The sequence below is a fragment of the Uloborus diversus genome, chromosome 7 (assembly GCF_026930045.1).
Source record: "Uloborus diversus isolate 005 chromosome 7, Udiv.v.3.1, whole genome shotgun sequence".
Lineage (NCBI taxonomy): Eukaryota > Metazoa > Arthropoda > Arachnida > Araneae > Uloboridae > Uloborus > Uloborus diversus.
Window position 1 is genome coordinate 48,391,612 of NC_072737.1, and position 25,571 is coordinate 48,417,182.

Sequence of the window (25,571 nt, forward strand, 5' to 3'; positions counted from 1 at the left end):
AAGTGTCTATTTTGGAGATATATGTACTTCGGTAATGTGAACTATTCAGGGTACGGTTTTATACTACTTGTCCTCGAACTTTTAGATCATACTACGGGCGTATGAGTTTTCAACTTACTATTTCATAACATTTTTGAGTGACGCAAGCTTTCGCGCATAAAGACATCACAAAAGAATTTGCGGTAATTAACTAAGGAGGTGTTCAGAATGGATATTTTGGTCATCTATATGTTCTTAGGTACATATGCATGTACACATGTGCCGAAAAAACTAGTGAAGTTTAAATTGGGTAATCGTAAAATAGAAATTTAAGTCGAAATCTGATTTTTTTTTGTTTTTGTTTTGTGATTACAATTCCTAATTCGGAGCAAGGAAGCAAAGTGAAAAGAATTAATGATCCTTTAAATCCCTGACAATCTTATCAATTTATTTCTGTTAGTTTTTTTTTTTTTTTTGCCATCGGCCTATGGCATCGGCCATCGGCAATCGGCCATTTGGAGGAAAACAATCGGCAATCGGCCATCGGCCATCTTTGAACAATCGGCCAACAATCGGCATCGGCCCATCGGCCAAAAAATGGCATCGGTCGAGCCCTAGTAACAAGCTTTGCTCACCACACTAGTCCCTATTTTCATTATATACCTTTGAAAAAAAATCCATTGATATCAGTCAATTAGTTCTCAAGACACAAACGAACAAGAAAATGCACTTTTTTTATTGGGTTTCCCCTATCTTTGGCAGCTCTTCTCCTTTGGCGTTTTTTTATTTACTGCGTGAAAATTGCATATTTTAAAAATCAAATGTGCTTAGTTAAAAGGTGATACTCCCTTCGTCTCCGTCCCAAACTAGTAAGTAGAGCTACGTTTGAATATTTGTGTACTAGTGATTGGTTCTGATGATTTTATGATTTTGTTCGAATATTTTTTAAAAATTTCAAGATACTATACTATCAATTAACAACTTTACTTGGAAAGCATTCCCTCTTAAAATCATTACCAGCTGAGTTAAAAAAATCCTAAGTACACGCGCCCTTAAGCTACGCCCCATTTTGTAAGTACTCTACCCCCAGTATTGCAGAAAAATCAGTTTTTTTTTCTACTAAATCCTTATCCATCAACTAGAAGGTAGCTTTATGTAATTACTAGTTAGTTTATGAAATGGAGCGTGGCTTCGAGTGTTGGAGCCCTGGGTTTTTTGACTTTAATTTGGTAGTGGTTTAAGGAGGTAAAGCTTGGTATGTAAATGTTGTTTATTGATAACATAGCACAATAAAATCTCTGAAAAAAAGTGCAAATAAAATCATAATCACCAGTTTCAGTACTACTTAATTCATAACTACTTTATTGGAACTAATTTGGGTAGGGGGGGGGAGTACTTCAGAAAACATTCGTGAAGAAAACGAAACACGAAAATCTAAAAAAAAGGTGTATTTTGGCTATCGGTTAAAATAAAAAATAAATTTTAAAAAAAATCACAGATCAACAATTTTCGCACTTTTGATTTTTTTATAGCTCAAAAAAATGAAAATTTACGACTTGATGTGCAAAAGAATTAACTCGTTTAATGGCCAAATAATGCTGATTCTCGATAAATTGAAGAAACTCTAATTCTAGAATATTATTCAGAAATTAATTTCAGAAACTAACTGAGAGTCTAACTGCCTAAATAAAAATTTTGTTCATCCGCTGTAAAAATAACTCATTCTTGCAATCTGCTTGATGAAAAGCTGTCAGCATCGAAATAATCATATATTTTGAAAAATATGAAAATTAAATCAGATGCTTTTCAAAGTCACAAGCGAATCGTAGCTTTTTAACTTAAGAAAAAAAACTCAGATTTTGAAAGAAATCGTGAAAACATGTTTTATTTCAGAAATAAATTGCTGAATTTAATCGTAAAACTTTCCTCGGAATAGAAAAAAGATGCATGTGCATGAGGGCATACACTCATGGACTTAACCTTTTCTTATTATGTATATATTCTCTTTTTAAAACTTTTTTAGGATGGATCCAACATCACGGAGATAATCGGAACAAGGACAGACGAAGACTTTTTCATAATTATAACAATATTCTAAATGTTCGTATATTATACATTGATTTCATGTTACACATGTTTGGAAATAAAAATAGAAACTTAGGGGTAAAAAGCAAAGGTATATTTTTATAATTATTTAACAAACATTACACTAAATTAATTTTACCAAAAGATTTATTTCACATCTACATTTTTTCAAGATTTATATATTCAAATACCTTTTGCAATTCTGGCAGAGAATTGTTTCCAAAGTATGAAGTATGAAATGCATGCAATAATAAAGTTCCTGTATTAAACATAAATTTGGCCAAATAAACATTTTACCTACAAGCAGAATTAGTAAAACAAATAATTAATTGGAAAAAGAAAAAGGTAAGCTTTTTCTTAAGATTATCTAATTTTATTTTCTGTATCTAATTTTAGAACAAATTTATACTAACTTAAAGTTGTCCATTTTATTGTACTTTTTTTTTTGAAATTTGGTACAAATTGGATAAAAATCTTTTTTTTTTTCTGGAATTTTTTCATGCGATGCAATGAAGAAGAAACTTCTCAGCAATTTTCTCCCGAGCATATATCAATCTAACTGTGCATAAAAGTGGCACATGATTTATTTTTCCAGTACCCAATGTCTGCTGAGGAAGTAGCACTTTTATATTCCCAGTAGGGGCAGAGCGATGTAGGAATTTCTACATCGTGATGCATCGCCATCCTTACATCGCGATGTAGCGATTTAATTCAAATAGTTTGAAATATTCTTTTCGCTTTAGGGGCATCCCCCTCCGCAATTAGGGGAGTTTTCCTTACAAAAATCCAGGCTTTTGTCAGATCTTTTTCTAATTTGCCACATAGGTTCTTTAATCACATGGAATATACCCCATGATGGACCCCATGGGATATATGCCCCATATGAATACAACCCCATGAAAAACTATCCTATGTGGATTTCCAGCATCAAAGGATATCTGGGCCGAATCTGGAAAAGATCCGACGAAAAATGAATTTTTTTCAAGGAAAACCCCCATCGGGGTTGCCCCCCCCCCCACCCATACATTGACGAAAGCTAACCTCCGTGAATTCCTGAGCATCAAAGAACCTCTATGGCAAATTTAGAAAAGATCAGACAAAAACTTTTTTTATATATAAGGAGAACTTCCAATGCGGGGTTGCTCCCCCCCCCCCCATCATGGAGGGTTGAAAACTACCATGTGTGAATTCCCGAGCATCAGAGGACCTCTGTTCCAAATTTGGAAAAGATATGATAAAAACTGTTTTTTTTTTATAAGACCCCCCCCCCCGTATGGGGATTGCCCCCCCCCATAGCGAAAAGAAAACCACCCTATGAGAATTCCTGAGCATCAAATAACAAACCTCTGGCAAATTCGGAAAGATCCAACAAAAACTGGATTTCTTGTAGGAAAACTACCATAGGGGTTAACCCCCCCTCCCCCCCATAGCGGGCCGAAAACTACCCTGCGTGAATCTCCGTGCATCAAAGAGCCTATGTGTCAAATTTTGGAAAGATCGGACAAAAACTTTTTTTAATACGGAGAACCCCCAATGCGGGGTTTTCTGTCCCCCCCCCCCCGCTCCCCACATAGAGGGACATAAACGACCTTGTGTGAATTCCCGAGCCTCCAATAACGAACCTCTGTGCCAAATTTGGAAAATACCCGACAAAAATTAGATTTTTTGAAGGAAAATCCCCATTATGGGGGATTTAATTAGATACCATGGGGAGTTTAATCTGCAATGATTTGTTTTACCTTTTTTAAGAAATTGTTTGTTTGCAATTTTACATAAATAAAAATTTGCTTGACATATTTTATGTGCCTCATTTTTTAACAATTACTTGTCTTTTTTTATGGGGGGGGGGGCTGCAGGCCCGTTGTTTCAATTTTTTCCCAAATATGACAAAGAGTCTGTACTCAATAAAAATTTTACAGAAAACGAACTAAAACAACGGCCAGTCATGTGTAAAAACATGAATGTTCAAAAATAAAGACGGGAGGGGGGGGGGTCAATTGACCCCCTCACCCCGTAAATGACGGGCCTGTGAAAGTGACTATACGCAATAAAGTGGGAAACTACGGTGGTAAGATTCTGAAGTTAGGATTTGATCACACGCACACAAATCTTATAAAATACAGTCAAACCTCGTTATAACGAACTTAAAGGGACCATTAAAATCGATTATTATAAAACGTGGTTCGCTTTATCCAAAAAACAATAAACAATAAGACAAGGATTGCAAAAAAGTTCATTTCAGCAGTTATTTGTTTTAAGCGTGTTCGAACTAACGAGGTTCGACTGTATTCGCAAATAAAAAAAAAAAAAAAAACTAATGTGCTCAAAGAAAAAAAAAAAAAGGAAATAAATTTTCTTAAAAATTTACAAAATTAACGTCCTCATATATGACGAAATTAATTTGACGAAACTAATGCTCTCAAAACTACGAAAATGATTGTTAATTTGACGAAACTAGAATGAAGAAATATTTCATTACATTTGACGAAATTCGCATCCTCAAGCCACTAACAAAAGCAGTTTCTTCAATTTGACGAAATGTTCGCTCGGAGCATATCCCTGAAGTGGTTTCGTCAAAAACGAAGAAAATTTCGTCAAATTTAAAAGTCCATTATTGAGAGTGCTGCTGACTTGGTATTATTTTTAAGTGACTTTAGCAGTTTTAGAGAATTAAACTTAAAAATTGAATAATAATTAACGTTTTGCAACTGCTACATATTTTTGCACCTCAATGTTTTGTTTTGATTTATTCAAAATTATCTAAGAACCAATTACATGCACGTAAAAAAACACTTAAAGATAACAAAAATAATATATTATGCGATGAAAAACACGACTTCGATTGACTTTTTTTTTTTCATCACCGAAAGTAAACAATAAGAGAGCCATATTTAACAAAATACATATGGGTCGTTAATAAAGTCAATGCACATTACCAAAAAAAAAAAAAAAAGAAAAAAAAGAAAAAAAACCTAAAAAAAAAAAGCAAAACCTTTTATCCGGTATTGTTACTTAACAGGTTGTGTTTTAAGTTATTTACCTAAAACTCAAGGTTCCAAAGAAAGTGAAAAATGTAAGGCTACCAGCATATTTTCAACATATAAGCAACAAATATTAATGAAATTGAAAGATTCATATTACTTTGATGGCAAATCTTATCTCGCACGTTTCCGCGCGCAGCTTATTCATTAAAATTTTCCTAGAAAAAAAATAGAGACAAATAACACATACTGGCTTAGACAAGCGGTGTACCTAAGAAGGAATTATTTGTCTCAAGCAATTTTTGCTTATAACTCTGAGTTATAAGCAGAAACGTTTAAAGAAAAAACAGTCATGGACGCTACCTTTTTTTCTAAAAAGGCACTTCTATTTTATTGGGAGAGTTTTCCTTTTCGAACCAGCACTAGTATTCATTTGTGTCTACTCTCAAACCTGCTTAATAAAACAGCCAATTTGACAAAAAAAAAAAAGGATTAACCGGATATTTTCTCCATGGATGAAAAGGAGAAACATTCAACGCTTAGCTACATTGATTTTTTTTTTTTTTTTTACATTAAGCGGAATCTTCTTTTAACCGATATTCCAATGAACAGGCTCGACTGCATATGAGGCAGTGAGAAGCAAAGGGATGTAAGTGGCAAAATTAAAAATTTGGAGATAACCTGCACAAATGGTAGGTGAACCTCTCCTCTGTCTTGGGGTAAGAGATAGTACCAGCCTTGATAGTACTAGTAGCCATGGTAAGTGCTGCTGTATAGCATGATTTAGAAAAAAAATCAATGAAAGTCTACCTAGGAGCTTATCTTTAAACGCGTTTTACTCAAAACTTGAAAAGGTCCACTTACATCCGTTTGTTTCTCACTGCCTCATACGATCAACATTTTTCCTCGCTTCATTATATTATTCTTTTAGTTATAACATATTAGTGACTATTTCTACCTACCAGGTTAAAGGTAAAAGACGTTTGATTCGGTCGATTCTTTGAAAGTATGTTAAACACCGTCTTATATGATTTAGTTCAAGATAATCAAACTAAATTTTCATTGAAAGTCTTCTGATACTTTATAACACTTTATGCATCATCTGTTGACTCAGAAAATCCAAATAAAGAGTTTACTTACACAGAGACATACAGCTACGAAATCCTTGCTAAGGTTGTCAAAATGTGATCAGCACTGCTTAAAACGCATATGTATGTATAAGTAAAATACTATAATCCAAGGAATGTAGTACTAGTTCTTAAAAAATACAACGGGGGGGAAGGGGGGGGGATTTAAAAAAAAAGGTAGAAATATTATTATTAAAAAATACATGGTCATTAAATAAGCAAAAGACAAGAGTAACAAACCTTATCTAACAAATGGCCAGTCTCATATCAGTCTCTTAACAAACTCTTTTTAACACATGCATACGCTATCATTTTAATGTTTTTTTTTTTGTGTGACTAGTAATAAGTTTCTTTCCTTGCTTGAAACCACATATATTAGCACACCTTCTCACATGTGCGAAACGCACAAAGGCTTTTCCCAATGTAAAATGCTTAACATTTCTCATCAAAGTGCATTAACATTATTGAATGAAACTCGATATATTATATCAAATACTCCTTCTTCATTGCCCATCAATGTCAAGCGGAATGTTTTCCTCATCCATAATAGTCTGGAGCCTTCACTTACCATTGGGGTTTCAACCCTCTAATAACTAAGCAACTATCGATTCCCAGGGCATGATGTTGGCTTTATGTGAGCAACCAAGCGCACAGAAATGCAACGGAGTGTTAAGAGGGAAAGAGTGCTCCTTGATAAGTACTTCTTGAAGCTACAGGTATATAGTTACGGTGGAATCATTTAACCCTTATCGTTTCTCGACAATGTTCTTATTTCCTTTTTGAGTAAATAGTCAGTGCGTTTCAACTTATCGTGATACAATCGGTCTCAGCAATATATATTTATTGTACATTTATATGTTTTGACCTCAGGACGGCGCCGCAAATATCCGTAAAATGCAAGTTATACAAAACGCGTTCATAGTTTTTTGTTTGCATTTGTTTCATTAACCCACTCAAAATTTCGTTATACATAAATGCAGTTAGTTGTTTCTGAAAGTTGTATGGATTTCATCTTTTCATGTTTACGTAGAGCATTGAAACATTTTATTTATTTATTTATTTGTTTGTTTGTTTTTTGTTTGCTTTTTTTTTTGGGGGGGGGGGAGAGTGACACCACTGATTACCGGCCTGGTTGTCACTCATGCGCGGAACGTCACATACATACAAACACACGAAGATATGTACATAGTGTGTGTTTGTAATTAAATTTCCTGTTCTATATGCTGTACTTGAATTAGGCCAGATTTATTTCAAAGAACATGCTGTAAAATGTTTGTCACTGGCTACTAAACTTATCCGTAACCGTACTTTGCTGTAGCGTCAGTTGTTTCTGAGCTACTAACTGCATCATACGTAAGCGATATGGCTAATATGGATCACAAGACTTTTGCATTTGCAAAATCAGTAGAAGCAAATTTACGGATATTTTTTTTAACTGTAGGGGGTTAGTGAAATACGCTGTTTACGTAGCATCTCTTCCTAGATATTTGAATGACCTACGAAAGCGGTTCACAGCAGTGGTGAACTATGTGACCTACGATATTTGTCATCGAGTGTTACTACAAAGTCAATGAATTTGACGCAAATAGATTTTCATTCTCGCTAATTATTGGAAATAGGACAATTACCAGCCGAAATTTGATGTCATCAATACACGCCTATTTTAGTGATACTATATTTGCATTTGTTTTTAAAAAAGCAATTTATAACCATCATTTCAAATTTGCAAAAGCCATCTAAAACACCAAATAAGATTTTTGAGAGATTTCAGAGTTTTTTTTTTTTTTTCGTAACACAACGACCGGCCGCATGAATTAGCTTCGCGGGCCACATTTGGACCGCGGGTAGTTGTTTGGACATGTTTTGTCAAAGTTAATTATACTGTTTGCAAAAGTTGTACATAGAGCACTAACAAATTGTGTGCTTGAAAATAAATCTTATGCTGTTTTTATGAGCAATTCGTCTAAACGTTTAAACGTTCATAGCTTGAAATACCAGTAATCATCAGCAAACGAATAAATTAAAAAATAAGATAATGACATATTGCTGTTAAGCTTTATACCACCGTCTTTCAAACGCATTAGTTTTAGCTTGTTGATGAAACGTTTCGATTTACTATTCAAGCAGAAACATTCTTTTCACATCACAAGTGTAATTTTTCATTACAATTCCCTATTTAAGCAAATACTAAATTCAAGCCAAATAATACTCCCGTCTTATATCGCCTACTTTTCATTCATCCTCTAAAACCTTCGAAGTATCTTTCATGCACAACCTGAGGACATAAAACACCAAATGCTTTTGAACAACAAAAGCGAAGTCAGTAACATAATTCGCTTTCAACTACGCAGAAACCCATTGTTCGCATTGGCATAATTTTCTGTGATTTATGTGTATAGTCTGAACGAAAAACAAATGTTCAGCGCTTTATATTTCTTAAAAATAGGGTAAAATATTGCAAAGGAAAATCTAAATATTTACTTTTTCGTCCTTATTTCCATGTTTAAGAAAGGAGTGTAGCAAAAGCTTTACAAAGCGTAATCAATCTTGGAGCTATTTTTCGAACCTTTTTGTATGAATAATAAAACATCACAATCGCAAAAACCGCCGGATTAAATATAATAATGGCGTAAAATTTAAACTAATGGCACGAAATATTAAATTTCCATTCTTCTAAAAAGCAGGTGCTTCAAACTTGATTTACGGAACGCGATTTTACTTAAAATAATTATTAAAAATGTCTCATGTATAAGTAAAATTTTGAATAAAAAACGTTTGCTTCTCTTGAAACGCTTTTTTTTTGGAGTAACATCTTAAGCCATTTTTTGCTTTACTGATATTAAAAATACATAAAATGCGAAGGCTAAAGAAAATGCCTGCACTGGAGAATTTATGGAGAACGATTTTTTCTTCGCTCCGTCTAATATCAGACAAAAAATGCTAGCCGTTTATGAAAACTTAGTGTTCAGAGGAATATGATGTTGGTAATTTTTTTTAATTATTTTTTAACAGTGTGAAGTTAAGTTGCAAAATAAATTGTACAGATGGTATAGGGTAGGATGTATCATAAGTCAATCACAAATTATACAGGGCGTAACAGTACAGTGTTTACAGACTTTCGATGCAGATCGAGTACATTTAGACAATAGGAAATCACATAGCAATGCATGGTCGGAAACGCTTTCCTGACGCGATCGTTACGACACAAAATACAAGAAAGACATGACACAAATAAGAAGAAAAAACATGTTTGTTATTTCTAATTCAGCAAAATGCTAGTAAGTTTTTGTCTGGTGTACACAATAGACGTCGTTGTTACATAAACCAAAGCGTCAGATGATGGTGCATGCGCACACGTAGTTTTTGTTGCCGCACTCGCATTTACGTTCGATCTTCAATGCGCCGATGTGAGGCATGCATCACGTCCCGGGGGTCGTAATTTCGAACACCTACTTTGATGACGACCGTTGGCTCCTTCTTGTTCTTTTTTCTCAGTTTATTGCTGTACTAAGGATAATAAACATGTTTTCTTCTCTTGTTCGTGTCTTGTCTTTTTGGTGACATAACAGTACGTTTGAATTTATTTGTGTTCATGTGACTTTTGTAAAGCATTATTGTACATATATGTAAATAAATAGCCTCAATAGTTTTTGCTCCCGGACTTTGAATGTACGACACAACATTGCTTATTTTCCGGCATAAACCCAGTGCATTAGACGCTCTTCTATGACATCCATGTCCAAAAAATTGTCACGTAATAAAAGACATGTTGGAGGCATCACATGCTGCATAGTCAGTCTGCAGTAAAGTATCTATTTAGTATTATTCTATAATGGATATATTATGAATATTCCGAAATAGTATATTTTTCAGTAAAGTATCTTCGGTAACTCTTCATATTCTACAGTGTTCTTAAGTATTCCGCAGATGTTGTCCTACAAAATATATTTTTTTCTTCAGGTTTTCTGCATATGTGTATCAATTTATAGATACCCTGAAAACACTAAATGTTTGACTAGCTATTTATCTTCTCTCGTATATACAGAGTCGAAATATTTATTTTTCTTGCTGTTCGTTTATCGAAAGTAGTTATTGCACAAGGATTTTCTTCTTGTGTTTCCCAAAAAGCTCTCTAAAGCGATTTCCACTTTGTACATAAATAAATGTAAATATGTATATTAAAAGCAGTAAACATGGAGTCAGCGTGTAACTATTTACATAGTTGATAATGTAAAAAATAACCCTAGGAAACGTCTTTGGCGGGTATCAATGTATACCTAAATATAGACATATTTTTTAAAAAATGTGAAAGTACTACATGTATACTGTATAGGCAGTTTTTATATTCCAAACTACACAGCTACATGATTTATTTTCCGTAAAAATATCCCTGCTTAAGATTTTTCTTCCCTGATGAACTTGAATCATAAATCAATATTATAAACTAGAAAATCGCTCATGACTGGTGAAAACACTAAGATATCCTACTGTTGCCTCTGAGGCAACGATATATGTGTAGTTATTTATATCGTTGCTGTTGATAGAAACTAATACGGGAAACCCTTTAAGCGGGAATCAATGTATTCATATACTATATACAAAAATTCAATCTGGAAGCTGGCAAAACATAAAAAAAATATATGTATGTGCAGCTATAGTGCACAGCTTAAGCATTCATTTTCTTCATTGTTTACTTCCCGCAACAGTTCCCCCACATAAAACGTTTTTCTAATTGTAACCCTTAGAAAGTTTTATTATGTGTATACTTATATTCATATACACTTTTATATATGGACCCACACACACACACACACACACACACATATATATATATATATATATATATATATATATATATATATATATATATATATATATATATATTAGGGTGGTCCTTATTTTTGAAGTTGCAGATATTTTACGCGACGCCCCCTCAATTCGTCCTATTGTACAAATAAATGATCCTTGCAAAATTTAAAGTCAATCCATGAATATTAACACGTGCCCCTAGGGCCCCTTTTTTTGAGTTTCGCAGAAAAAATTGCGGATTTTCTCATTTTTATGTAAAAAATATTCAAACGTTTTATATTTAAAGTAATTTTGAACCTCAATAGGTGCTGCTACTTCCAGATCGACTATTCTCTCACTTTCATTCTGTAAAATTTAACATGTTACAGAGAATAAAATGTACACCAATGGCCTTGGGTCAAGCGTAACGCTCATCTGCGCTTGTTCCAACCAAGAGGCAGGGGAACGTTGCTTCCTATCAAGATGGACACAAGGGATTCTATAGTCCATTAATGAATGACCTAGGCTATTAATGAACGATCTTTGACAACAACAAATTGCCTACTCCAGGCTTTGGGGGTGTTGATTTAGAAAATTCCCTGTGTATGTAATAGGAGTGTCAAATAGAGTCGCAATGTTACAATGTTATAAATATTAATAATTTCAATTATATTTTAATTCGCTGTTCTTTAGTTATAAACATACCTAAATGCTTATGCAATTTTTAATTTTTAAAATATAAATTTCGAAAAATCCTCGATTACTGCTAACATAAAAATATACTGTATTTTCCATAGCTAAAATATAAATTTAAAAAGTATCCAAATCGGAACAATGTAGAAATCTATACTTTTAATTAATTTTCTTCTATTTCAGTACATAGTCCTTTATTATCATCAAATTCTTGCGATTCACAAGATTTAGAAACCGAAATGGGTATCTATCCTAACCTGTTCAGCTTTTGTTATCTACAGCTGGTCTACCACATTGCAAAAAGCTTGACAACTATTCATATCTGCTCGCCTTTCATCACTGTTAGACAAATGCCATATTAAGGGGAGAGGTGTTGTTCATTTATTTACAGCCTATGTAGATGCAGTAAATTTAAATCCAAATGACCTACTGATCAAACGTATATTCCTTAAGAGAGCAAAAGAAAATCTTCGAGAGGTAAAATTAAATTTCATGAATTTAAATTTAGACTTTGTTGTTATTCCCTGGGATACAAAGTTACATCCAGATATAACTGGAAAAAGAACGCCGACAGGATTACCGTGATAGCTTCAGGTCTTAATATTGAACAGTTACTCGAAATTCCTTAGATATTTCTTCAATTGTATATGATATCTTAGATGATAGCTTTTTATTGCTAACTGTTCTAGCTGTAGTGTTTGATATAACGACTTGCAATACTAACCGTATAAATTGTGCATACAATTTTTTAGAGCAAAAACTGAACGGTGATATATTACATTTGGATTGCCATCATCATGCACTTGAAATCGTACTGCAGAGTGTGTTCTTAAAAAATTTCGTGCCTTTCGTAGCTCTAGATCAGATATTCAATTATTTAAGCGCTTCAAAATTTTGTGGAAAGATCTCCATCATTCAGAACTTATAACATTTCAATCAAGTACACATACCTCTTAAATTCTAAAAGGCGAAGTTGATGACATATTATTGTTCATAAAAAGCGGCATTGGAAAAAAATTAGAGAGAATTCTCATAACTTGTAATAATATTTACTGGTAAATTTCCTCCTACAGGGATATGTTTTCGGCAACTTGGAGCTTATCTCTGAGCCAGATGGGTGGCAAAAGGAATTTTTTGTTTGAAAAATTTGTATATTTAGGAAGCAATTTAAATTGACCTTACATAAAAAGAAAGCCCTTCAATGCTGTTTTACAATTAAATGCTGTATGAAGATATGGTTTTTCGCAGCAACCCAATCGAGGCTCCTTTGAATAATATAATATGTCTGAAAAACTAGCAGCGTACAAAATGACGACAAACATGCAGCAGAAGCAGTGATTGGAAAATTCATAAATCACTTATGGTATTTAGGGGATAAACTAGTAGCTTTGTCCGTAATGGATGAAGGAATTAATATTGAAGATTAGAATAGACTAGTCCAAAAAATGCTTTGTGATAAGGAAGACGTGTCTGATGACTGTTTAACAAATTTCAGATAAGAGAGACAACTTTCTTAGTAAAGATCTTCCTCTTTATAGAATCAATTACGAGTCAATAAAATTATTTGATAAATTGCAAATGCAAAAAGATTTTTTCCTATTTGATCCTGATTCACGGCAAAATGTTAAAGCTATTTAAAGGGAAGAGAGATTGTTAAAATACTGAATATTGTGAATGATACAACTGAAAGAGGAGCACAATATTAATCAAAGAATTTCTCAACCAATTTACCAAATATGAGTCACAGAACAATTTATTTTACAGACCGTCCAAGACTATCGAAAAAAAAAAAACACACTATCAAGATACATTGAGAAAAGCGTACGATTAAGGAAAGTTTCTAAAGCATTATTTCATTCTTTTTCAAAGTGAAATCTTTAGATGATATAAAGTAATTAAAAAGGTTAATTTTAGTGCTACCTCACTATGAAAATATTTTGCAAACCTAGGAGAAACGATGTACTGGGTCTGAAGTAAAAACTCGGAAGATTTGTGAGAAAATTATCAAAAGTGTTAAAGTTCAACGGCCTAGGGGCACGTGTTATTATTGACCGATTGAGTTAAAATTTTGCACACGTTACTTTTTATTATAGTGTCACAAAACTAGGGGGCGTCACTTGTTGAATTCAAAAAAAAAAAAAATTCCCATATAAATAAGGACCACCCTTATATATATATATATATATATATATATATATATATATATATATATATATATATATTACATATATATGAATAAATATGATTTATCATATAATATATATATTATATATATATATATATATATATATATATATATATATATATATATATATATATATATATATATATATATATATATATATATATATATATATATATATATATATATATATATATATATATATATATATATATATATATATATATATATATATATATATATATATATATATATATATATATATATATATATATATATATATATATATATATATATACAGGGTGTTCTGTTTTAACCTGCAAAAACTTTATTTTCGCAACCTTTAGTTCTAGATGTATACTTCCAGTAACAAAAATGTTCAAAATCAGATGCAGAGTTAAGATGTTGAAAGTTCGAAGTAAAAATAAAAATGAGTCAAAAAATACAAAATTTAACTTTATATACGGGCCCCAGGTCCCCTAACTTATTTTTAGAGAAATTACCTGCATTGAAAAATAATTCGAACACAAAAAGTTTGAAATTCGTACGACCAATATTCACCGAGATATGAAATGCAGCGTTTTGTGACTCACACCACTTTTCACTCGCCATCAATAAAGCCTTTGAGGGGAAAATATAGCAGTTAATAAGTGTTTAAAATTTTATGTGTGCATAGCATGGTTTTGCACATTGCTCGAAGCTTTGAAGTGTGTTTTCGCATCACGGCATAACATTTGCATTTAGTTTTGAACAGCAATGAAAAATATAAAAACCATCTTTTTTTACTTTGACGACCTGTCACTCTTCTGAAAGAGCGATAAATTTCAATCTCATCTTCTGTACGGTCCCTGGAAACTTTGAACTGGAATATCTCCTTGAGTTTTGGTCGCGAAAATGTCAAGTTCTTTGTGTCAGTAATAGTTTTCAATGGAAATTATTTCCCTAAATATAAGTTAGGGGACTTGGGGCCCGTATAAAATGTTAAAGTTTGTATTTTTTAACTCACTTTTATTTTCACTTCAAACTTTCAATATCTTAACCTGTATCTGATTTTGAACATTTTTGCAATTGGAAGTATACATCTAGGACTAACGGTTGCGAAAATAAAGGTCTTGTAGTTTAAAATGCATCTCTCTCTCTCTCTCTCTCTCTCTCTCTCTCTCTCTCTCTATATATATATATATATATATATATATATATATATATATATATATATATATATATATATATATTTACGTTCTTAAGGTATAAAAGGGATACAAATGCCAGATTTAATGGTAAGTATTTGCATAGAAAATAGTATAAAAACTAACCTCGATTCCTCGTGGAGTTATTCCTTTCTCCAGCTGTGTTTAGCATAAGCATAGCAGTCAACACAACCATGACTGCATACTTCCCAGCCATAACACCGGCTTTGACACTCGCACACCATTCAAACTGAGCAACAGCGTGCTTATGGCACACAAATGCAAAATCGTCTGCAACACACAAAAAATGCGCGAACAATAGGTGTTGGGGAACGGACGCAGCGGGAGATATCGCCTTGAATGACGGGGCCTCCTTAGAAAGACGTCAAAACTCGCGACTCGCGGGTGAATTATTGGATATAATTGGAGTAAGTGGTGACTGAGTCACGTGGGTTATTGCGAAAACGTGGTTCGGAGGGTTATGTTAGGCTTGAGTGGGCGAGCGAGTACTCTGAAGACACCGGCGGCGCGGTATGTTTTTCTTTCTGTGGAGGAATCCTCTTCGGAAGTTTTTCAGCACGTCAAAAAATATATGGAATGGTGTAAAAAGGTCATGTTTCAACTGTGAAGGTATCTTTGTAATAAGATCACGTTTTTAAAAGAAATGAGTGAAAAATACTATCAACAATATTATATATATATATATATATATATATATATATACTCTCGCAAGATAAGAATTTATTTTCTACTTTAGCTGCATTTTGCGCTGTTTAAATGCAAAGCATTTTATTTCAAGTATTGAAAATTTATATATATATATATATATATATATATATATATATATATATATATATATACATATATATATATATATATATATATATATATATATATACAGTCGAGCCTCCATATATCGAACTTCCACATATCGAAATTTTCTATATATCGAAATCGCAGCAAATTTCAATGTTCATTACATAGAAAAACCGTTTCTATATATCGAAAAAATCTCTATATATCGAAATTATTTTTCGAGATATTAGAAGTTTTTTTCCGCTTTAGACTGTTTATCTGATGAAAAATGAAGGTTGGGGAAGAACATTATGTTCACTAAAGGTTGCAACGAAACTCATAAGGAATCTGAGGTTGAGGGGTGAGTATAGATAGGTAGTTGTTCCATTCTGGAGTTCTTAAATTCCCTCGAGTTCATTTCAAATCTTAGTTGTAACCAGTAACACTGTAAAATCAGTTTTAAGTTATTCTTTTTGTCTGTTGATTATCATTCCTAGTCTTTTTAGCTTCAGTAAAAATCATTCAAGTTAAGTAGATTGATTTTTTACTTGTCTCTCGATTACATTGTCAAAACGAAAATCCCCTCATGTTGCGAATCAAGTTGAACTGCCGAAGAATGAAGATGTATGAAGGCACAAAAATGTAATTTCTGTTAATTTTTCAGTTATTAAGTTTCGTTTAATCCGATGCTCGTATAAATTAGAAATTGGGTTTCATGCATGAAAATTAGCTTTAATTTTAATGTTTTAGGATATTTTTAAGATAAAATACGATCGTTTCTATATATTAAAATTTCTATATATCGAATTTTTTCCGGCAATTTGCTACTTCGATATATGGAGATCCGACTGTATATATATATATATATATATATATATATATATATATATATATATAATCTTTACTAATAATAAAGTTCAAAATCTCTTTGTCAGGATGTCTGGATCTCTGTGATGCGCATAGCGCTAAACCGTTCCGTCGATTTTCATGAAATTTGGCAAAAAGTTAGTTTGTAGCATGGGGATGTGCACTAGGGTGGGCCGAAAAAACTTTTTTTGGAAATCTGTTTTTATATAGTGCGGAAAAGTTGCTATATGGGCCCGTTATTACCCATAAAAAATTTCGCTAAATTTGTTTAATATTTAGCCGACGCTATTTGACCTCGAAAAACTGAAAAAAAGGGCAAAAATGCACTTTTTTCAAAAAAAAAAAGGGGGGGGGTCGAAAATAAAAGTTTGAAGCTATTTTCAGCAAACATTAGAAGTATCTGTCAGTGAATTAGTTGAAATCCTCAAAGACTTTTATACATTTCGTAGAATATTTAGCTACGCTCCTTTAAGACTGAAACATTGGAAAAATGAAAAAAAAAATTAAAAGTAGTTTTGAAATAAGTAAGTACTGAAATGTTACGCAATACGTTACTTAGAAAAAAACAGTGAAAATTCAATCAATTTTATGCGACATGTGTACGCCAATTTTAAAAAAATGCACACGCTCAAATAAAAAATAGTTACATAAGATGCTAATTTTTTAATCTTCGGTTCCAATTGTTTCTCCTGGATAATAAACGGCGCTCAACTACTTTTATTATTCCTAAGATTATTTTGTAACTATTTTATATATATTTGACAAATAGAGCCCTTGAGTATTAAAAAAATGTGAATCCTCTGAAGTTCTTTAAACTGATTAATGAATTGCACGCAAGTATTATTTTTCTCAAGCCATTTCTTCCTCTCGACTTTCTGACCCACTTAAGAGACAAAACCCCCCGACAAGAAATGCTGTATTTCTACACCTCCACAGCTGGGAATTAAGCAATTAAAGGGGTCCTCTCTATTGTCCAATGTCCACAATGAGTTGCCACTGAGGCGTCTTATACTGGAATTGGACGGTTGCACTAAGTGGCCATATTCATACTCTGGAGCTATCGAACAACTTCTTAGAGATTGTGAAAAAAATCCGGTGGTCAAATTTGATAAAATTGACTGCAATCTTCTGGTTTTGGATATGGAAGATATAAAAAAATTTAAGTACTGAACAACAATATTTGTATAGAATCTGTCTTGCCGTAAAAGATGGTAGTTGTCCTTCAAGCGTAGCTGACAGTAGCCCAGACAAACTCAGTCAGTCATGCGCGAGGGCTGACAACTACAAACCGTTTGTTACGCTTCTATAAAGGCACTCCAACTCCATCAGAAAACCTTACAATGCTTGTAAAGTATGTAATTTTAGTTTATGCTCCAATGTGGTTTGAAATGAAAATGAGACCGAACTGCCAGTACCGCGCCCAACATTTTTGGAAAATGATTTCTCTTGCAAGGCAGTTCCCAGACAACGTTAAGGAGATAATTTTCAAAGTTCTCGGTCAAGTAATGCATATTTCGCTCATTCTGAACAGCTACTGTTGACAATGTTGTTTGACTCAAGAAAATACATTCGGGAATTAGCTGTTAGGCGCATTCTGAACTCTAGAAATAAGAAGACGAAGAGCTCGGATGGTATACGATTCTTAAGCGTCCTAAACTCAATTTTGAAGCCGTTGATTATGTTGATTTAATTGATTGGGCAAACTGTGTTGTAACAGAGCCACTTCTTACAATGCATCTAAAAGACCAACAATGGAAAGAAATGTGCAAAGAACATTCTACAGAGTTTACTTTCGAGAAATTTCCCTGTCACACGCAAGCTGTGAAACGTTGTGTGAAACTAATACCCGAAGCTGCAATAAAAGTTCGTGGTGAAACTGCACGAGATGGATACATTCGTGCTAAATTTCAAGCTAGGAAAGAACTTCCATCTTTGATAACAAGGGACAATATTATACCAAAAAATAATATTCATTATGCAAGAGGTATTATAAATCAAATTTGAAGATTTCTTTTTTAAAATTTTATTATCTACATATGTAGTTCTCGAAAATGTATGATACTATTGCGTGATAATAATTACTATGATTAATGGCGCTATTTAATTAATTAGTCTATGATTTAATTTTGAAAAATAATTTTCACATTGGTTTTTTAAAGAAATTCAATATTTTTTCATTTTTCTCCAATTTTTGATGTCGGAAAGAAGCGGTTCAATGCTCATTAAAATCAATGAAACATTTTATGGGCTCGAACTGGCTCATTATATAACATTTTTGGTGCATTCCAGCAAAATATTTGGAATTTAGTTTTTTAAAAAAAATTTCGACAAAAATTCATTTTTCTCTTTTTTTTCGGTTTTTCAGTGTCAAATAGCGCCGGCTAGATATTTTTTAATATCCAAGAAATTTTTTGTGAGAGCTAACTAGCTCACTACGCAACTTTTGCGCGCTATCCAAAAATTGATTTCGAAAAAAAAAATTTTTCGGCTTATTTCGGCCCACCCTAATGTGCACCTCGAAGCGATTTTTTCAAAATTCGTTTTTGTTTCTTTTTTATTCCAATTTCAAGAACATTTTCCCGAGCAAAATTATCATAAGATGGACGAGTAAATTACCAAGTTATCATAACGTGAAACCCTAACATGGGCAAGCCAATTGGCGAGAAATTTACCACACATTACAAAGGTCATCAAAAAAACTTTTGTTTCTGTGTTTCTATTTTAATGCATGAATTCTAATACTATGCATCGAAAAGCACTATCCAACACTTCATCCACAGCATTTGATGTTTGTTTTTGTCTGTTTTACGTCTTTCAGTATTTTTCGAAGATTTTAACTGATTAGGGTAGGAAAAAACTAAATCGTTGTTTGAATCTGCTTTTTGTTAATTTATCGTCTGCTCAGTAACGTTATTATCTCCTTTTCGAACAGGGGCAACACCTCGTTTTGGAAACCCCTCTCCCTTTTCAAATACAAGATTCCTTGAGAAATTTGATAGCGTCAACACCAGGACCCCACTCATCAGCTCGACAGAGATCAATGATTTAGTAAGAGACCTCAACCTGCCAAGAATAAAGCAGAGATTCTTGGTTCCCGATTAAAACAGTGGAATTTGCTTGAAAACGATGTGAAAATAACTGATCAAAGAGATTGTCATAAATTGTTTTTGTGTTTTTTCACCAAAGAAGATGGTTTTTTTTTCTGTAATTGCATGACGGGTTTCTTTGAGGACATTGGAATACCATGAATATTTTCTGACTGGCGACTTTTCATCGATAGCTCTTCAAAAAGCTTAAAAGCAGTCCTTCTTCACAATGGTAACCAATTATCCAGTCTTCCCTTACTACATTCTATAATGTGCAAGGAAAAGCGTGATAGGGTTAATATGCTGCTGGATAAATTAAAATATACAGAATATGATTGGGCCAGTAGTAGGCCCAATCTGATTATTATCTGATTGGGATCTGATTGGGATTATCTCTGATCTGAAGTTATCTTCTAATTATGCAGAATTCCTATTCTTTACAACAATGAGCCATTTTCAAATAATAGAAAATTATAAAATATTTAGCAAATCTTCCACAATCTAGTACACAAGTCTTATTGTTTGAAGTGTGACTTGTTGATTCTAATTAATCAGATTTTTTGGGAAACTCGGACATAATTGATCTGGATTTCAATGTTGCTCTTATGTAGCCGTCTCTTGATTTAAATTCGCAAACTTTAAGCGAAGCTGCGTGTCTCCAAACTCTGGATCAGCCAAAAACATACAGCATTGTTTCATATCAAAATGAACAACGAATTTCTCAAGACAACTTTGACATCATAGGTTATAATAGTACTAAAATTTATACCAACTGGAAAAAAAGGTGCGATTCATCAATCCGAAACTTTATGTTGGACGACCATTGCAATGGGCTATTTGTTTATTTCATTTCATTGAGTTGCCTTATCGTCATTTTTTCGGCATTTGAATGATGAAACTTCCGGTTCAAGTTTATTTTCTGGACCAATAGAAGAACGTCTCAGAGGTTGTGAAAAACAGCCGGTAATAGATTCTAAAGTAACTGACTGTAAAACTGTTCATGGAAACATAAAATGCTTGAGTAAGGATCAAAGGTGTCTTTTGGGTGTATCTCAAGCACTAAAGAGTTGTAAGTGTCCAAATGATTTTTGAAATCTTGATCTCGGCCCACTCTTTTATTCCTGATGGCTCACAGTTGGGCAAATAGAGTCCTCAGACTACGTAAATGTAACGATCCCATCAGATGCGTTAAAAGACATTGTTACTTTTATCTTGAAATATGACAGGTCAGTCTGGTTTAAAATAAAAAACTGCAAAAGCTTCACGAACGGTCCCTTTCATGTTCACAAAACGAATCAAACCTTTGATTACTTGCCTGAGAACCTGAAATAAGTTGTTTACCCTGACATTGAAAGAAACTCTTTTTTTGCGTCGCATCCCAAAAATTTATTGATATACGTATAGCCGTGGTTTTTGATCAAAGGAGGCACATATGAGAACAAGAGTTTTTAAAAGGTTTAAAAATCCAGAGAATCTGTTTCTAAAAGCAAAAGCATCAGAAACTTTGTCATTCCATCCCTAAATTTCGAAGCCACTGATTACAGAGATTGTTACTTGGAGCAAGACAAAGTTATCTCCTCCATTTTGATTTCGAAAAGTTACTAACAAAGTAGTAAATGTTTTATGAAAACAGGTACTACACCAGATTTGGATGTAAAATTATTCCCCCGCCATTACGAAAGCAATCGAAAGCTGCGTAAAGCTAGTGACGGACGCTTCGCTTAAAGTTTGCGAATTAAAGTCAAGAGACGGTTACATAAGAGTAACATTGAAATCCAGATCAAATTATTCATAAGTTTGCAAAAAATCTGATTATAAATTAACAAGTAACACTTAAAACAATAAGACTTGTGTACTGATTGGTAGAAATTTTGTTAAAAATTTTATAAACTTCTTTTATATGGAAAATAGGGAAGTTGCAACCTATTAAACGTTCATATTTTGACTATTGGATATGGTTAATTGACCCTCAAAACTAAAAAATTCACCATCGCCGAATTTTTAAACACCGTGATTGATTTTTAATGAATTTTTAAAAATCCACGCGCAAAAGTGGTGCTCTTCTGAAACGTCACAAGCTAACGTCACAGGGCACTAATTGGCAGCCTTCCGCCGAAGATCCCTTCTTTTCGCTACGAACATTTTGAACGCGCTGATATTTTTATTTTTTATATATTTTTATTTTTCTATTTTCTAGTATCTTTTCAATATTCTCAAAAATAGCTAAAATCGCTAATTGTTTCAAACATTTTTTAAAATATTTTAAGTTGATTTCTAAGAAAAAAAATAAAGAAAGAAAGAAACAAATATAATAGCAGCAAGTTTTAAACAAAGCAGCTAATACACTTAATAAGCTCATAAAAATAAATTCATCACATCAAAAAAAAAAAAAAAATCGTTTGTTTTTCCCCTGTTGCCAAAAACTAATTTCTTAAATTCGAATTAATGTACTTTGCAAAATAAATAAAAACAATAAAATGTCAACTTAAAGAAATACTTTTCATTGTCAAAAAAAAAAAAAAAAAAAGAAAGAAAGAAAAATAAATCGTCTTCGCATATCTTTATGTAGAAACATAAAGTACTTCGAGTTTATCCACCGAAAGCTGAATACACAAATTAAAACTTTAGGGTGAAAATAAAAACAAGTCATATTAAAAATAATTACTTCACATTTAAAACCATGGCTGCGGAGTCGGAGTCAATCTCATTTTGGGATAAAAGAGTCAGATTCGGGAGCCAAAGGTACTTAATTCAAAGATTCAGAAATGAAATTCCCTACTCCCAGAGTCCACTACTCTGCCAATGTTTGTGGAGTCGGAGTCGGACTTTTTTGGGATAAAGGAGTTGGAGTCGAATGTCCAAGAATCAAAGTCAGTCAATTTTTCTCCGTGTATAATTTTTTGCCAAAGCTACGAAGTCAGAGTTGAAGTCGGGGAGTCGGATTCCGACTAATTGTCGGGCATAGGAGTCGGAGTAAGGTGACCCAAAATTCTCTTAGTCGGTGTAGGGAGTTTGTCGTTAAGAGATATTTCCAAAAAAATTGTTTGATGTAAATCCGCCTTCAAGTGCGGAATTTACATTGACTTTCAGTTTCCCCGTAGACACTAATGTTTAGGGATTTGAACTGTTCAAATTTGAACGAAAATTAGTTCAAATCAAAAAATGAAATATAAGAATGATGTGTCCTCGCCTTTCGAGATCTTTTGAACAAAAAATTTTGTTCGAATCGGACTATTCACTCAAAAGTTATGAGGGGGGGAGGGAAGGGTCAGATCGACAGACAGAGCGACAGACATTTTCCTCCATCTCAATACCCTACTTTCCAATATTTAATTTTTCGATATTTATTTAATTATTTTTTCTATTTTTGACTTTTTTTATTTTTGTTTTTAGCGATATTTTAAGATGCATTAAGCCTTCTTTCAATGCTTTTTTCTTCTTTCTCTGACTTTTACTGGAAAAGTAGTCTAAAAATTGGCAGTAGCAACAAAATGCATAGTTTGCATGAATGATAATAACGAACATTAAAATCATTTATAAAAGAACGATAGCTGCCACTTTTACCTTTTAGAAGAGAACATATTTTTATGAGAGAGAGAAAAATGTACAAATATCATGCGTTCGTACTTTTGTGTGTAAGTTGTGTTAGTTTGCAACTGTTGTTGGCAGTTTCGGCGACAGTAGTCAATAGAGTTTAGAAAATGTCTCAAAGACGTCGTTTGCCCAATTCGTTAAGGTGGTGGGCAGTTGGATAAATGAAAATGGGATTGTCGCAGGCTGATGCTGCTAGACTTCGTAATGTGTCTCGTTGTAATATTCATCGAATTTGAGATCAATACCAATCAGAAGATTCTGCGTCCAGAAGACCTGTTCCAGGCCAATCCCGAGCTACAACATCTGTAGAAGACCGTTCTCTAGTTCTTTCGGCCCGAAGGAGAAGAACCACTACTGTGCCGCAGCTTGTTGCAGACCATTTTGTAGCATCAGGAAGAATAATCTTTGCTACTACGGTGGGAAATCGTCTTCACAATGCAGGTCTCTATACAAGACGACCAGTTGTGTGTATTCCGCGCATCGGACCGCAGCGGAGGATCCGCTTATGCTGGACGAGAGAACATGTTTCCTGGACCCACCAGCAATGGGTTTCTGTGCTGTTCACAGAAGAGTTCAGATTTACATTGGAGAGTGATTCAGGGAGTCTGCTGATCTGGAGGGAACAACGCACTAGATATCATCAATCCAACACTGTTGAAAGGCACAGTTATAGAGATGGTGGAATCATGGTTTATATAGGTGGGGATCTCGCTCGGTAGTCACACTGATATGCATGTGCTCCATAGATTAATTCTGACTGGTCTGAGGTATCGGGAATGAAATCCTTGATCCATATGTCCGTCCATATGCTGATGCTATTGGTAATGACTCATTCTCAAATGAAAAAGGCCAGCTCGATCTCCAGACACGAATCCGATGGAACATGTTTGGACTATCTTGGCAGACAGGTTGCTGCTTTAAATACTCCTCCAAGGTAGTTACATGAGCTGGAACAAGACTTACACAGTGGTCTTTGCTTCCTATTCCGGTGTCCAACAACTTACAGCATGGAAAGTCGATGTCGCAAATGTATTCAAGTTAGGGAGGAACACATTCCTTATTAGAACCCATTTTTGTCAGGACCTTGTTGCAGTCCAAGCGCCCTTTTCGTGTACTCTCTTTAACACCGAAACATAGACAACTACGTCTACAATGGTGCGAAGCCAGAACGATGTGGGATGTCACAGACTGGCAAAAGGTGGTGTTCAATGATGAATCCCGGCTCGTTTTCGGGTTAGATGATAACCGCGCACGGGTGTAGAAGCGCCATGGAGAAAGGTACCATTCAACCCATTCTATCGCACGACACACTGCCAGAAAAGCGAGCATAACGGTCTGGGGGCCATAGCCTATGATAGCCCGTCTATTGTAGCTGTGGTACGTGGAACTTTAACGTGTCAGCGTTATTTTAATAACATTCGGCAACCACATGTAGGACCATTTATAAATGGTCTCCCAGGGGCCATCCTCCAGCAAGATAATGCTCGCCCGCATACAGCTAGAGTTGCTCAAAACTTCTTACGTCCTTTAGAGACTCTTCCATTCCATGGCCAGCTGCTCCCCCGACTTGTTCTGCATAGAGCACGTATGGGGATCAGCCGAAACGCCAGGTGCTGCCGTGCTTCTCTGTGCAAGATTTAGAAGTGGCTGTCCAAAATTTGGGGGTTCATCTGCCTCAGGACAACATCAGACGTTTAATTAGCTGAACGCCTGTTCGTGTTGCGGCATGTATTGCAGCAAGAGCGGGTCCATCGCGCTATTGAAGTAGTACTGTATTTATCTCGTTTCTTAGCCTGTATTTTTTTTAATTGCCTGGATTTTCGGGTCAAGTGTATCTCTCACCCGTATTATTCTGTTTATTAAATTTCACTTCAATCCAATGCTTCCTTCTTGGGTAGCTATTTTCAATGTTCCTGAGTCCATATATATATATATATATATATATATATATATATATATATATATATATATATATTGAGAGAAAATATTTAATTGACAATCCTTCCTCTACACCTTTCTGTTGCAGATACATTGATGACCTTTTGGTTATAAATTTTCCTAATTTTTCTGAACTTAGGAAAACTATTTATCATAGTTCATTAACGCTCAAAAAGACCAGTTCGAAACAAAATAGCTTTAATTTAATGGATATCAACATACAAATTGACTCAAATTGCTCCACTACAATCTATGATAAAAGACGCGAA

At 33.8% G+C, this 25,571-nt stretch overlaps 1 protein-coding gene across 2 annotated transcripts in view; it reads right to left on the reverse strand.

Annotated features, from left to right (window-relative positions):
- The window catches only part of LOC129225837 (nephrin-like), a 298,382-nt gene extending 282,982 nt beyond the window's left edge, over positions 1-15,400 (reverse strand). The window contains exon 1 of one of the 2 annotated variants that reach the window (XM_054860356.1): positions 15,149-15,400. In XM_054860356.1, the coding sequence (XP_054716331.1) occupies positions 15,149-15,239 (91 nt within the window). In that variant the 5' untranslated portion in view covers positions 15,240-15,400. The remainder of the gene's footprint in view (positions 1-15,148) is intronic. The other variant, XM_054860357.1, reaches the window with a different exon arrangement.
- Positions 15,401-25,571: the final 10,171 nt, after the last annotated feature.